Source organism: Aulonocara stuartgranti, assembly GCF_965226115.1.
Source record: "Aulonocara stuartgranti genome assembly, chromosome: 20".
Classification (NCBI taxonomy): Eukaryota; Metazoa; Chordata; class Actinopteri; order Cichliformes; family Cichlidae; genus Aulonocara; species Aulonocara stuartgranti.
In genome coordinates, this window is record NC_138956.1 from 22614022 (window position 1) to 22627483 (window position 13462).

General features: G+C 42.0%; 1 protein-coding gene across 3 annotated transcripts in view; it reads left to right on the forward strand.

Moving 5' to 3' along the window:
• Positions 1-13462, forward strand: part of scube3 (signal peptide, CUB domain, EGF-like 3) — a 74908-nt gene that overhangs the window by 27103 nt on the left and 34343 nt on the right. For 2 of the 3 annotated variants that reach the window (XM_082517802.1, XM_082517803.1), the window contains exon 4: positions 5871-6005. In XM_082517802.1, the coding sequence (XP_082373928.1) occupies positions 5871-6005 (135 nt within the window). Of the gene's footprint in view, positions 1-1758; positions 1861-5870; positions 6006-13462 lie in introns of those variants that run through there. The other variant, XM_082517804.1, reaches the window with a different exon arrangement.

Consider the following 13462-nt stretch of genomic DNA (forward strand, 5'->3'; position numbering starts at 1 on the left):
CACTAACCCTTCTTGACTTCTTGCTGCAGATGCAAATATCCAGCTTTCTCCCCAGCGAGAAGTCACTTTGCTTTTGTTGTGAAACAGACAGATAAGGGCTGGGACGAGAGAGTCTCTCCATAGCTCAGAGGAGCTGGAGTGATGAGCTAAAGGATAGATGTGAGATTGGTGAATTAGCTATCGCCCACTCTCTCTCTCTCTCTCCATTCTCAGGATTGTTCAGTCCCATCCACCATGAAATGAACAATTCCAGCTGAGCCCACTGGCAGGGCTCTGGGGGGAAACTCAAGCCTGTGATTGGTCTTAGGGATGTAAGCATGCAGCAGACTGGGAGCCATCATGGCAGGGCCTCTTGTCTCCTTGACATAGCAGTGTCCATCCAAACATTTATCCTGAGGTTTTCTTTTTAAAATACTTCCAGACTTGTTTTGGAGGAGCAGACGAACACTGTTAAGCATGAGCTTAGCTCATAGATTTTCATTTAGGAAATAGCTCGGCGGGTGATTGGATCTGAAATCTAAGTCTGTGCTTTGTTTGCAACAATGGTTACCTGGGAGACGGGTGAAGTCAAAACGTTTCTGAATTTAATCATTGCTTTATTAGCGTTGTTTATGTAATGGCATAAAAAAATCAAACCTTGCTGCTGATTTAAGAATGAAATGCTATAGTTAACGGAATTAATTCATGTTTGCTTAGCAGATGTGAATCAGTTAGCTGTATTGAAACAGTGCGTCGGGAGGACAGGAAGAGCTGGAACTAATAAATTGCTCTGCGCTATAAGCGTTTAAGGCTTCCACCCTGTCATGGTCAAACACATTTCTGGTGATTTAAGAGATTGTGTGCTCTGCAGATGAAAGATCAGGACTTCCTGCATTATATCAATTTAGAAAAACTCAGCTGACAGGTGCTGGAGTACTGCTGAATGTGTGCAGCTTCAGCATCTGCGCCTTCAGTTTGTCCTCTCAGACTATGTTCAATACTGGCGTCATGGTCACTGCTAAGTCAAGTGGGTTTATGAATGCGCTGTGCCACTGAAGTCCAGAAGCAACATAGAAAAATAGGAAATCCTGTAATCCTGTTTGAAATGAGAAGGGATCTTGTTTTAATTGAAGCTGGCTGTGGATGTGCCACTCCTTCCCCACTGATGCTCAGTCAAGCCAAGCTGATTTCTGCTCATCTATGAGAGCAGCAAAGTCTGCTCCTGTAGCCCACCAGCTGTTGCTGCCCATCGCTGCACATGGCCCTGTTTTGCTGCCTTTTTAAAAGAGCGCAAGCCAACTCGACTCCTGTGAATGAATTGTGCAAAGAGGCCAATGTCTGTCCATTCATCTCCTTGTCTCTGGTCTTCCTAGACTACAGAGCCAGCTCTGTTTGATTCAGATAGAGGCCAAGGACTGGGATGGATACATGGACAGCCTCACAGATAGCATTTTTTTTTTCCACACTCCTCGCTAGAATAAAAAAAAAAAGTCTTTGTCAGCAATAATGTTCCAAAAGACACTGAACCTTTAGAAAACGGAGAAGGAAAAGCGTATTTCTTCAAAAAAGGGGGTTCAGGGGTTTCTGTAAAGCAGCCAACATTAGTGATGGGTCGTTCGCGAACGAAATGGCTCTTAGAGCCGGCTCTTTGACGTGAACGACGCGAGCCGGCTCCTTATCGCGAGCCGTCACGTGGGTTTTTTTTTTTTTTCTCTCAGCCTCTCTCTCTCTCTCTCTCTCGCACTTTTTTTCCGCTTCACTCTGCACGCGAGCCTTGTGCTTTACGCTGGGCAGAGGGGGGAGGGGCGGTAGTTACACTCAGTAGCACAGGAACAGAGCCAGAGAGAGAGAAAGAGAGGCAGGGACAGCAACATTAGAAAGGTATAGTAATCATCCACAACTATTTTCGGTTGCAGATGATAAAGGATTGAGAAAGTTTATTCATGCAGGTCCATATGACAGAGAATATGCATGTTCTTTTAGTTTTCATATTATAATTTATATTTAATTGTGTTGTGGTTTGCAGTGTTTTGTGTTCTTTTCACTTTAAATTTGTGAAAGGAAAAAGCTGAAAATTTAAATAGTTAAAACTTGAAATGTGAATAGTTGATTTTTGTATTATATGATTTATTTATTACATTTTATGTGGAGTGAATAAATAAAAGTATATTTACGGTGGCCCCTAGAGACAAAGCACATACAAACTTCAAATCACGTACGAACTCTGAAGCATGTACAAACTCCAAAACACGTAAAAACACGTACAAACTCCAAAACACGTAAAAACTCCAAAACACGTAAAAACACGTACAAACTCCGAAGCACGTAAAAACTCAGAAGCATTTAAAAACTCAGAAGCACATAAAAACTCAAAACACGTACAAAAGACAACAGAAGTGCTCCAGGATGCTGGGCGCAGTGTTGAGCCTTTGTTATCTTGTGGCTACACAAGCCAGCAAGTACCAACGACCGGATTTGGTGTGTGGTAATAACAGGTAAATGAACTTTTTTTTAAATTATTTGAATATATATATGAGTGCCTGTGTATAAATACACAAACAATACACACATGCTTTCAATTGTGTAATTTAAGTGATCTAGTAGCTCTGCTTTGGAAGTTCAGTTCATGCTAGAAATGTGTTTTGGAGTTTGTACGTGTTTTGTCTCTAGGGGCCACCGCATATATTTATATATAAACATATATAAATAAAACCACTTGTTTTTACGTTAGTAATTCCTTTTGTGCATAATTTTATATTATTGTTAATAATAAATTAATTAAAGCAACAAAACAACCTGAAGAGCCGGTTCGGAGCCGAAAGAGCCGGCTCTTTTTAGTGAGCCGAACCTAAAGAGCCGGATCTCTAAAAAGAGCCGGAAATCCCATCACTAGCCAACATGTTTACACGACTTTAAAGCTCTGTGCAAGGCCAAATGTTATATATACAGGCAGAGCTATCTGAGAAACCAACGGACATGGCCTCCGCAAACACAACCAATCTCTTAATCTCTCTCAGTTTGAGCCCTCCTTTCTCCTTCGTCTCCTAAAGTGAAGGAGGGATGGAGCGGAGACATGTCTCATTTTTCAGAAGGAAGGCAGCCCTTTTAACTTGATTAAGACTTTTTTTTTCCTGCCCTCTCTAGAGAATTTTTAAAAAATGTTTTAAGTCCAAATAACATGAGCACTTCGCCTGGCCATGCCAGAACCCCTTTCCGCTTGGAAATATTTGCTTTGGACGCCAGCCTTGCCCAGCACACAACACAGGCAATTATGGGAGCTATTTAAACAGGAGAGATCTACCTACAGACGACGCCTCATTTGGAAGGATGAAGGAATCAGGAAATTAAACCTTCATTGATGCGCTGATGGTATGGAAGGAGAATTCCCACAGGTCCTCGGAGACTGGTTGCATATCTCATGGGCATTTTGCTCATGCATCCAGGACTGTTGTGTTTATGTAGCCTTTATATTTCCGAATTTTTGGTAGGTGTGTGTGTGTGTGTGTGTGTTGAAGGAAGAGAGGAAAGGGAAAGAAACAGAAAAAGAGACTTTTGCATATGTTTGGACAAATTTCTCTGTGAGTTGTGAAAGTTTTTTTTGCTACGTGCTAACAGTTTATCTGCAAAGGCGCAGCTGTAGGTTGCCGGCTGCTTTCGTCAGCTCAAAGGTCTTCCCTCTGTCGCTGCCACTTTCATGATGAAGAGATGAGACCACGAGGTCAACACCAAGCAGCCACACAGTTGAATGAAAGCCTCGCCAAGCTTTTCATAAATTCTCCGTCTTTTACTCTTGAGTTTAAGCCTAAATGTGAACTTTCTTGTAAAGTTTGTTTTTCAGATAACGATGCTTCACCTGGTTGCAGAGTAATGTTTTTACCATCAGTCTTAACTGATGTGACACATTTGGGGTTTTTTTTTGTTTTGTATTTTTGTTTTAGCGGAAAGAGACATTTTTGCTCATGGAATGTGAGGACAGGACAGCACACTTGGCAAGCTGACAAGGTTTATAAGTGCTACCTGCCACTGACCTACTTATAAACCCCAGAAGTTTCCATCTAGTCAGGTGCCACTTTGTGTTTTTGTACACCAGTGAATCCAAGTCTGTGAGTGGAAATAAAGGAAAAAAGAAAAGTACGTTTAATTTCTAGCTCTTCCCGTACTGAGAATTCCCCAGAAAGGAAACTTAATCCAGAGGCCTTCTCAGACTGGACAAATAGACAGTAAATTAGTTTCGCATGACGGTTTATTAAAAAAAAGGCTTGTATATACAGCAGATTTTTAATGGATTGAGCAGAGGACTGGATAAGGTTCCAGCGTGGTCAGTAAAAAGGGACCAGGACCCCATATCTGAGGGAAAGGAAGAATATGGAGTGTCATCTCTACAACTACACCTCAGACACACAGAGGGCGACAGGAGCAAAGCTCTGCTGCACTCCAGGCAAAAATAAGCAGCAAAACATGACACACAAGCACCGTCATTTCATTTGTGTTACTTTTCATTTGTTTCTTTTGTCAAGAAGAACAATGAGCCTGGATGGGAGTTGTATATTCAGAAAGAACAGCTGGAAGAGCACAATTTATTACCAATGAAAATAAAGTCAGTAACTCCTGCTTGTGGTCAGTTTCCCTTTCTTTTTGTGAAAAGAAAGGGAAACTGACACCTTTGTAAATGCTTTGCTTTCATATACCCTTGTGGTGCAGCTCCTCCTCACCTCCCCCAATGCAAAAACCCCCCTGCTCTCTACTCTTTCCATCTCTTCTTTTCCTCACCATCCTCCCCCCACCTCATTCCTCCCTTTCTCTGCATTCCTCCCGTCACGGGGCTGACAGACACTCGTCATCAGCAGGTACTCTGGCCCAGGTGGATCAGGTTTCCCAGTTGCCAAGGGATTGTGCTGCATGTGCATTTTTACGGCTTAGTGCCGCACAGTTGGAGGTTTTTAGTGCAAGTCTGCTGTGGTTCCAATGTCAGATAACCATTATGACAGATTCAAACTCCTCAGCTTAAGACAAACTCTTGTATGACATTTGCACTTAAATGATAACCTCAGGTTTTTTGAGAGGATGAAGATGTTTTAATTAAAAATTATATATTTTTAAATTAATTCTTAGATAAAATATGATATATTGTTTAAGCCCTGCTAGTGCTGCATCTGTAGAGATCATTAAAACTGGTACAATCTTCACAATCCCAGTATATCTCAATGTATTGCTTAACTTTTTTCTTTCTCTACATATGACTTTTGAGGCGAATTAAATGTTGTGCTTGTGTTTTTGTCCTCCTCGCCCTTATCATCTGGTGAAAATTGAGATTTGTCTAATACTTTGATTACCACGTACCTACAAACTTTTATTCTAACACAGTAAACAAAGGCAGGGAACATGGTAGATATAAAATGCTAACTATCACCATTCTTACATTGTTACTCTTGACAATTTACTAAAAGCATTTCTGTGGTTCAGTTACAGCCACAGAAAGAGAGCTTCAAGTATGGCAAGAGACACTAGTTGGATAATTACTAAAGCTATATTTGTGAACCGTTTTCCACTGAATGACTATTATGATAAGCCAGAGCTAGTTACAGGGTGACAGTATTACTTCAATCCCTGGAGATAAATGAAAATGTGGGACAGATGAGGCGCATGGCTGTAGACTCTTCATCAGTAAAAAAATACAGTTAAAATCTGAAATTTCTGTAAAATGTGTTTAGAAACCTTTCATTTGCACTCTTAAATAGATAATAGTTGTTCACATACATATCATCCATGTTCGAGTTTGTTTATTAAATGGGTAATGATTTTCCCAGATGACTTGAGACAGTTGTTAATCATTGTAATTTTTGGTCTGTCTCAAAGCACTCTTGTTAATTTTGCTTTGTGTCTCCGGGCAGATGTGGATGAGTGCTCTGAAGGCAACGGCGGATGTCAGCAGATATGCGTCAACATGATGGGCAGCTATGAGTGCCGCTGCAGAGAGGGCTTTCTCCTGAGTGACAACCAGCATACCTGTATCCAAAGGCCAAAAGGTTACACACACACACGCACGCATGCGCGCATGCACAAACATGTTGTTCAATAGTGAAACGTTGTATATTACCATATGTGGTGACACCTCATGTTAAATGCAAATTTAAAGTTATTTTTGGATGTTGTTAAGCCTCTTTGTGACACGCGATGATGGTGAATTTGAGGCATTTTTAATCATGAGAAAGGAATCAGTCCTGACAGGTCTCAGTGAAAAAGGGTAAGTCAAAGTCTGAAGGGGGAAGAAGAAGAAGGGATAAATCACTTTTTGCTTTTTACACACCCTTTCAAATTGAGCCAATCTAGTGCTTCGCAGCTTTTTAAGGTATCTGTGGCATGAGTGGCTTACGGGGGGGACTGTGAGCACAGAAAACAATTAAAGGTATAGCCTGGGGCTGACACACCTCTTGTTTATAGAGTGTTCATTCCTGTGGGATGGAGACATGACAGAAGAAGATGAGCCAACCAGCTCTGAGGCTTAGTTACCAAACTCAGGGGCACTGCGGACATACATACATTTATAACACCATAGCTCTGTATCAAACAAAGTAATCCAAATGCTAACAGACTTCGTGCAGTTATAGTAAAACTCACAGCAGTGAGTGTTTTTTTGACCTCCAGACTTTATCTTTGGATAGATTAACACAGGGAGTGCTCACACATTGATTTAGCTGTCAGCCCAACAGCTGGTTTGGATACTGTCGGCTTGGGTCTGCTACCAAAGTAGAGAACTAACTCAACTTGAATATAATCTGTGTTGAGCACCCTGCCCCTGTAAAGGGTGACGCACAATTCGGCTGCATGTAGTTACACAAAACGCATACCTGTATTCCAGGGGTATTTATCCAGCTGTCTGAGAGATTCCTTAGTTCTGCCAAACTGGGCTGGGTCTGTGTTGGATCTTTTCTCTCGTTTCCTATGGTTTGCAACAGCACCTTTTATCCAGAAGGTGCAGACAACACGTCCAGCAGGGTCGGTGACCTCCTCGTCCCTCTTCTGTCTCTTGTGAGACGCTTGCCTTTGCTGGGAGTCATTAGATTGTGCTGTTCCTAATTTCCCCGGATGGTGAAATGAGGATCTTGGAAGTCTGGTTTATGAGCTTAGTCTGGCCTAGTGAACTGTCAGTGTTTACATTTCATAAACGTAGTGTTTTTTGAGTGAGGTGAAAAGCCGGATCATGTGTTTCAAAGGCCTACTACTATATAGATGCAGAAACAGACGTGTGAGCAAGTCCGTTCTTGCCCAGCTCTCTTTTCTTTTGTGCTTATTCTTTCTTTCTTTTGTAAATGCACCTCGTTTCTGTCGATCTCCCCTGTTAATATTAATATAGTCTTTATTGCTTACAGATGAGACCCGTTTGGATCTAGAGATTAAAGCTGCCATAAATCTACAAACTTCCGATAGTGATCAGATAGACGCCTAGTCATTGTTTCATTGCTTTTGGAAGACAAAGAGACAGAGCAGCTACTCATCTGCTTATTATTACTGCTCTTATTACAACAGTATGTGTCTGTATGAAAATGCAATTGGTGAGGAAGTGACTTTGCCTTGTTACAGAACAAGAACCCCACAGAATTTCAGCAAATTTCACCGTGCTCGTTTACAGAAAAATTACACACGTTGCTCAGGGGGGAAAAAAATGATTGAGAAAACGAAAGCTGATTTAATCACCCAGCCAAGCCAGTTTAAATGCAACCCTCCATCCATTCAGCCAGCCCTTCTCTTAAAGAGCAAAGCCTGGGGTGCAGTTTGCTCATGAGCTTTATTGTTCTCATTAAAAAGACATCAGCTTTCCATTTCTTCCATTAATGGGTCAGGTGTTCCCTGGGTAACTTCTACCAGTTTTTCCAAGGACAGCACAGACCTGGACACTGCAGTGCCTTTTGCTACCGGTCTGTTTCCCCTGCTGGTAGCGAGCCCTTGTTAGCAGTGAGCCTGTGCCAATTAGGCAGCAGGGGTCTGCCAGCCTCTCAGCTAATGACAAGGCTGCTGCTGGTCTGTCTCTTATTAGACCTGCCCCTGCCCCCTCAGCAGGAATAACTATGACCAAGTGAAGGCTCCATCGTCTAGCTGTAACAGTTCATTTATTCTCTCCAAACATTTCTTCCAGTCAAGAAATAAAGCTTTTCAAAGGCCAGCCAAGGTGCTTAGTGGTTGATAGGAATGCCATTTAGGTCAAGAGGGCTCCACTGCTCTGCGTTTGATTTATTATCTCTTTTATATAGGAGGATGACAGGGACGTATGTGCGTGAGATGGGATCCAGCACATTGGAATTCAGGAATCTCAGTCTCAGTCAACCCACACATCCATAATTTCAGCCTCATACATTTCTGAATATCCGGTATGGCAATTACCTTAAGTGCACACTGATGGTTGGTTATGCAAGTCATGTATAGTGCTTTGAGTATTCAGTATATTTATCTTTAGTTCTGAATACAAAAAACAGGATACACGGGATGTGAAAGTTGACTCATCCACTGGTAGGAAATGATTTAGAAACGGTGCAGCTCAAGAAGCAAGTTGAACCGACACAAGTTAGCAGGGTGATGTAACTTTGAAAGAGAAAATGAGCCTTCTGAATCCAACGTCTTGTCACTGCCAATCAGTGTGATGACATAAATGTGGTTGACTATGCCATGAAAGCTGCAGAGCGGCAACATGGAGTTTGAAAGTTCTCAGTAGTCTGATGATTAGGTTCCAGAGTGTCTAAAGCTCATTGCGCCGAAAAATTTGATTACATGAGCCCCGAGGCTTTACTGTCACCTTTCACTGCTGAAGGAGACTGTAATAGACTGTTGCACTTAAGTCTTCAAAGTGTTAAATCAGAAACAGATGAACATGCATTACCTCCAAGCAGAGTTTGCACTCAAGAAGAAAATGTATCATCCAAAAATTATCTTGTAATGGAAAAGCGATCATTTAAAAAAAAGAAAAAAGAAATATGGGCCACGTTTACACATTCCATTTCATGTTCCAACATGATTATCAAATCGGCATTTTCCTATATCCTATTAGAAAGAATAACTGAGCAATTTTTTCTAAAAATGTATCTCACAGTCACCTGATTGGTGATGTTTTTTTGTCTACAGTAGAGCTTTTCTGTCCATGAAATGTTTACTTTGCCAGTGGAAACCTCTTCCTATGTTTACAGCTTCCATTAGCTTCCTGGTTTGGCTTTTTCCCTTTGCGCAGCTAATCTCTCTCTCTCTCTCACGTTTTCTTTCTCAGATTCAAATAGTTACACAATAATCGTCACACACACATACAGACTTGCATGCACAGGAAGGCAGGTTAATAATTTCCAGTTTTATTCCGATAGAGGCACATCCTGGCATGTCCTTTTTTAACATTTAGATGCAGATTGTGGCATGTTGACTTTAGAAGCACTTCTGTGCAGGCTAAAACTGCAACACAATAAGGAGTTTTCTGATAAATTAGCTCACGTTCGTAATATTTATATTATATTCTCAGTTAGTGTTCCTCCAGTTTGAAACGAGGCACAGAGTCCTTGAACCCTGTTTTATTGCTTTTGTGTTTACATAAATGGATAAAATAACCCAAGTTCCTGGACTGTAATATCCATTTATCAGGCTGTTTCACATTTTAATTTCATGAAGTAATGCGCTGATAAAGGGCCAGTTTCCATTGTTCCTGTGATGCGATGCTTCTTATTTAAGATTGCAAAGAGAAATTCTTTATGCATCCATTTGTTTTTGTAAAAGGAAAGTTTGTATGCTTTTAATATATGTTTATGTAACAGTGGTTGTCCCATTGTGCAGAAGCCGACACGGTTCTTTCATCATTGCTCTCGTGGATCTCAGTGGGTCTGCCCGCCTGTCTGTGCATTGGCCGCAGAACTGTTTTTACAAGTGCAAAAGTCGCTGCTTCATTGCTCTGCAGCCCAACCGTATAACCAGGCTCTTTTCCTATTCTAGGGAAGTAGAGCAGAGACTTCGAGCTGCACAGATGAAGACATACGGACACTTGTGTGTGTGTGTGTCTTTCTTTCTGTTCCTTCCCTGTTCGTTCCTTTCTCTTCCTCTGCCTCTTTCCTATATTATCTTCCCACATCTTAGCTATTTGTCCAGACTTTCACAGGACCCATGCCCTTCCTCCCTTCCATCCCCACCCTTTAACAAATATACATCAGTGGCTTGAGCTTCAGCAAATGTTGGCTGCCTTGCCACCGAATTCTTTGAACCTCATTTGAGACGGGCATCCTTTTTCCTCGTGGGTTTGTTGAAGGCCATCTCTAAGCTGGCCAGCCCAGCTCGCTGGTGCGGACTGCCAGAGTGCCAGTGGGGTTTTTCCACTAACATTTGGCTATCATGGGCTTAACCAGAGGGCCAGACTAGGCTCTGCAGAGACAGATGCCTTCTGCAGTTGCCTCTTGGTTTGATTTTGGAGAGAATGGGGCTTTGTAATAACATACTGTATCTCATGCCTTTTGTATCTCCGTATCGAAGAAAACCTGCAGCCTGGATGTGCTCTGCTGTGTTGTCTGTTCTGCTGGGAGGGCGCCTGGCTCCTTTGGGACTGCACAGTGAGGTGACCTTGATAGAATGGGGGAGGAGTGAAGGGGAGAGTGGCACATCCACAGCAGGTGCTGCACAACTGTGTGTGACACAGATGGGCCGACACTCTCAAATGTGTGTGCCACATGCATACATTATGCAAATACACCTGTGTGTCAATGCATCCACATACCTTAATAGACGTACGCTTACAGGCTCGCACGCACACGCGGTTTCCTCAATATGTTTTTTCTACAGTAGAAATCGAGATTCTCAAGAGCTTTAATCATATCTAGCACATTCTTGTCTATTTTAGTCTTCTAAAGTCTATAAATGTAACTGTTTTAGGTTATGTTTCTCCTCTTATTTTTTTGTTTTTCATCATGGTAGCTCTCCACGCTTTGTTTTACTCTAGAAACACAATATATTAAGATGTACAACAAGCGCTCAAGCAGTGAGGTATATCAGTCCAGATGTCTGCTATCTTTTTCCATTTTCTGCTTGTTTATGACTTTAGTGGCTCCTCTCTGGAAAAAAGGGAGTGAAATAAGAAGCCTCAACAAGGCCTCTGAGAGCTGCAGAAAATCAGAAAACCCAAACAGTAGCACTTGGATGGACTCGCTGCTCTTAGAGTCAGTGGGGAAGAGTTACTTCCTTGACCGGCTCACTGGCCTGTTGCTCTGTCTGACCATTCTGCGTTGCGGCTCAGCCCAACCCAGTCCGACTCTTTTCCCATTCTCCTTTCCATGCGCTGACATTTTTATCCTCCTATTAAAACTTTTAAGGGCCCATTATCTAAGAGGAAGGAATGTTGCTTTAATAGTGTGGTGGCTCCATCGCTAGGCCCCTTCTTTTCAGTTTGTATCCACCCAACGCTAGCTTGTTGCTTAACGTTCTCCCCAAAAGAGGGGGACCGACTCCCCTCTGATATGTATGACAGCAGCTCAGCACGGACCACGAGCCCTATTTTCACTGCCCTGGGGCACTAAGAGCAGACCATAAACCCTTGGCATGCTTTCCACTACTTCATCTCCATTGTTTCAGTCTCCCCACTACATGGTTCTCAGGTTTAAGAGGGTTTGCAGCGCTGTGGTGAAGAACTTGCGGCCTCCTTCAATCTTTTGTTTGAAGTTCATAGAAGTTGGCACTTTAGTTGGATTTGTTAAGTGTTATTTTTTTCTTCTTCTTTTTTTGGCTTAGTTTCTCATGTTGTGTTAAAACTCATATCCTGCTGTCAATAGTTTATGGTTATTTTCTTCATAGGCTGGTTTTATCTCAAAGGAGCTGCAGGCTCCTACAGAGTCCCTAGCTCCGTTGTGTAACATACAGTCCAGTAAAATTGTTTCTGGCAAGATAGAGATGTTTTAAAAAAATGGTACATAAGTCAAGTTTTGCAATTTATTAAAGAGCCAGTCTGGGTTATAAGAGGGCAGCAGAAATAGCTTGTTCATTTGTAGCTCGCAAGATGTGGAGTTAACTGCACTGTCTAAGCCAGCAATCCCCAGGCTTAGAAAATGATTTGAGTGCCAGTCAGTCTCTCCACACAGCTATCCATTTAGACTGACCTGTCCAGTGGAGTTTCTATCATCAGTAAATCCTTAGGTACCTTCACTACTCATTGTCCTGAACTGATGGTTTTCAGAAAGGTATCTTTTGGATGTGACCTGCACCTAAAGCTGTGTCCTGCAGGCACTGTGGCTGATCTCACATATTAAGCTGAAGTTCCTCTTATTGACAAACACACAAAACGAGTGAGACTTTATCCTGGAGGATCATGCGGTTTCTGTTCATTTACTTTAGTGTAAGAATACTGGCAATTAACCTCCTAAGACCTGAACTCTTCCATGGGATTCATTTTTAATTTCTCTTTGATATTTGGAACGATGGGACCTGATGAATGTAAAAACATTTTTTTTACTTTTTCTTTATCGGCTTCCTGGAATGAGTGATGAGATTAGGACTGGGATTAGAGCTGTAATGGTTCTATAAAACTGTGTTATAGTCAGTATTTAGTATTTATTTATTTATTGTCATTGTCAGAGAACAATGAAATTGCATTTGGGGCTTCCGTACAACCCGTAAATAAAATAATGAAGAAAATAATAAATACCCCTTAAAACCCAAGTGTAAATATTTAACCCAGTGTGACTCCAGTGCAATAAGACAATCCTTAGCAACAACATGAGAACATGACAAGTAAACATGAGAACCTGACAAGTAAGTTCAGTGCTATTAAGAAGTTGGATATGGTTATTGTCCGTGAGAGGGGGGCAGAGAGTTCAGGAGCCTCACAGCCTGTGGATACAGGCTGTTGGCCAGTCTGGATGTTCTGGCCTGTATAGACCTGTACCTTCTCCCTGAGGGAAGCAGGTGGAAAAGGTGGCGCGCAGGGTGATGTTGGTCCCGCAGGATACTGTGCACCCTCCTCAGACAGCGAGTGGGGAAGATATTACTGATCTCTGGCAGACTTATTCCAATAATTCTGCCAGCTTCTTTCACCACCCGCTGGAGTGCTTGCTGATCGGCCTTGGTGCAGCTGGGGAACCACACTAGAAATCCATACGTCAGAACGCTGCTGATGGCACAGTTGTAGAAGTTCAACATCAGAGATCTGGGAATGTGTGCGCTCCGCAGTCTCCTCAGGTAGTAGAGGCACTGTTGGGCTTTCCGTGCAACTGAGGTGATATGGTTGCCCCAGGACAGGTCCTCGGTCACAGTTACCCCCAATATATACTTTTTTTATGGCCATGGTTAGAGCCTTAATTTATATATATATTTATGTATTTTCTTAACTTTGATTGTAGCTCACTCATATGAATAAAATAAACCTCAGAAGTTTGATTGAATTCCAGTTAAACAATTTTTAAGCATGGCAGCTTTCACCAGACATGAACAACTGACTACTCCAGGTAGATTATAATACCATATATATCTTCTAAAGCTA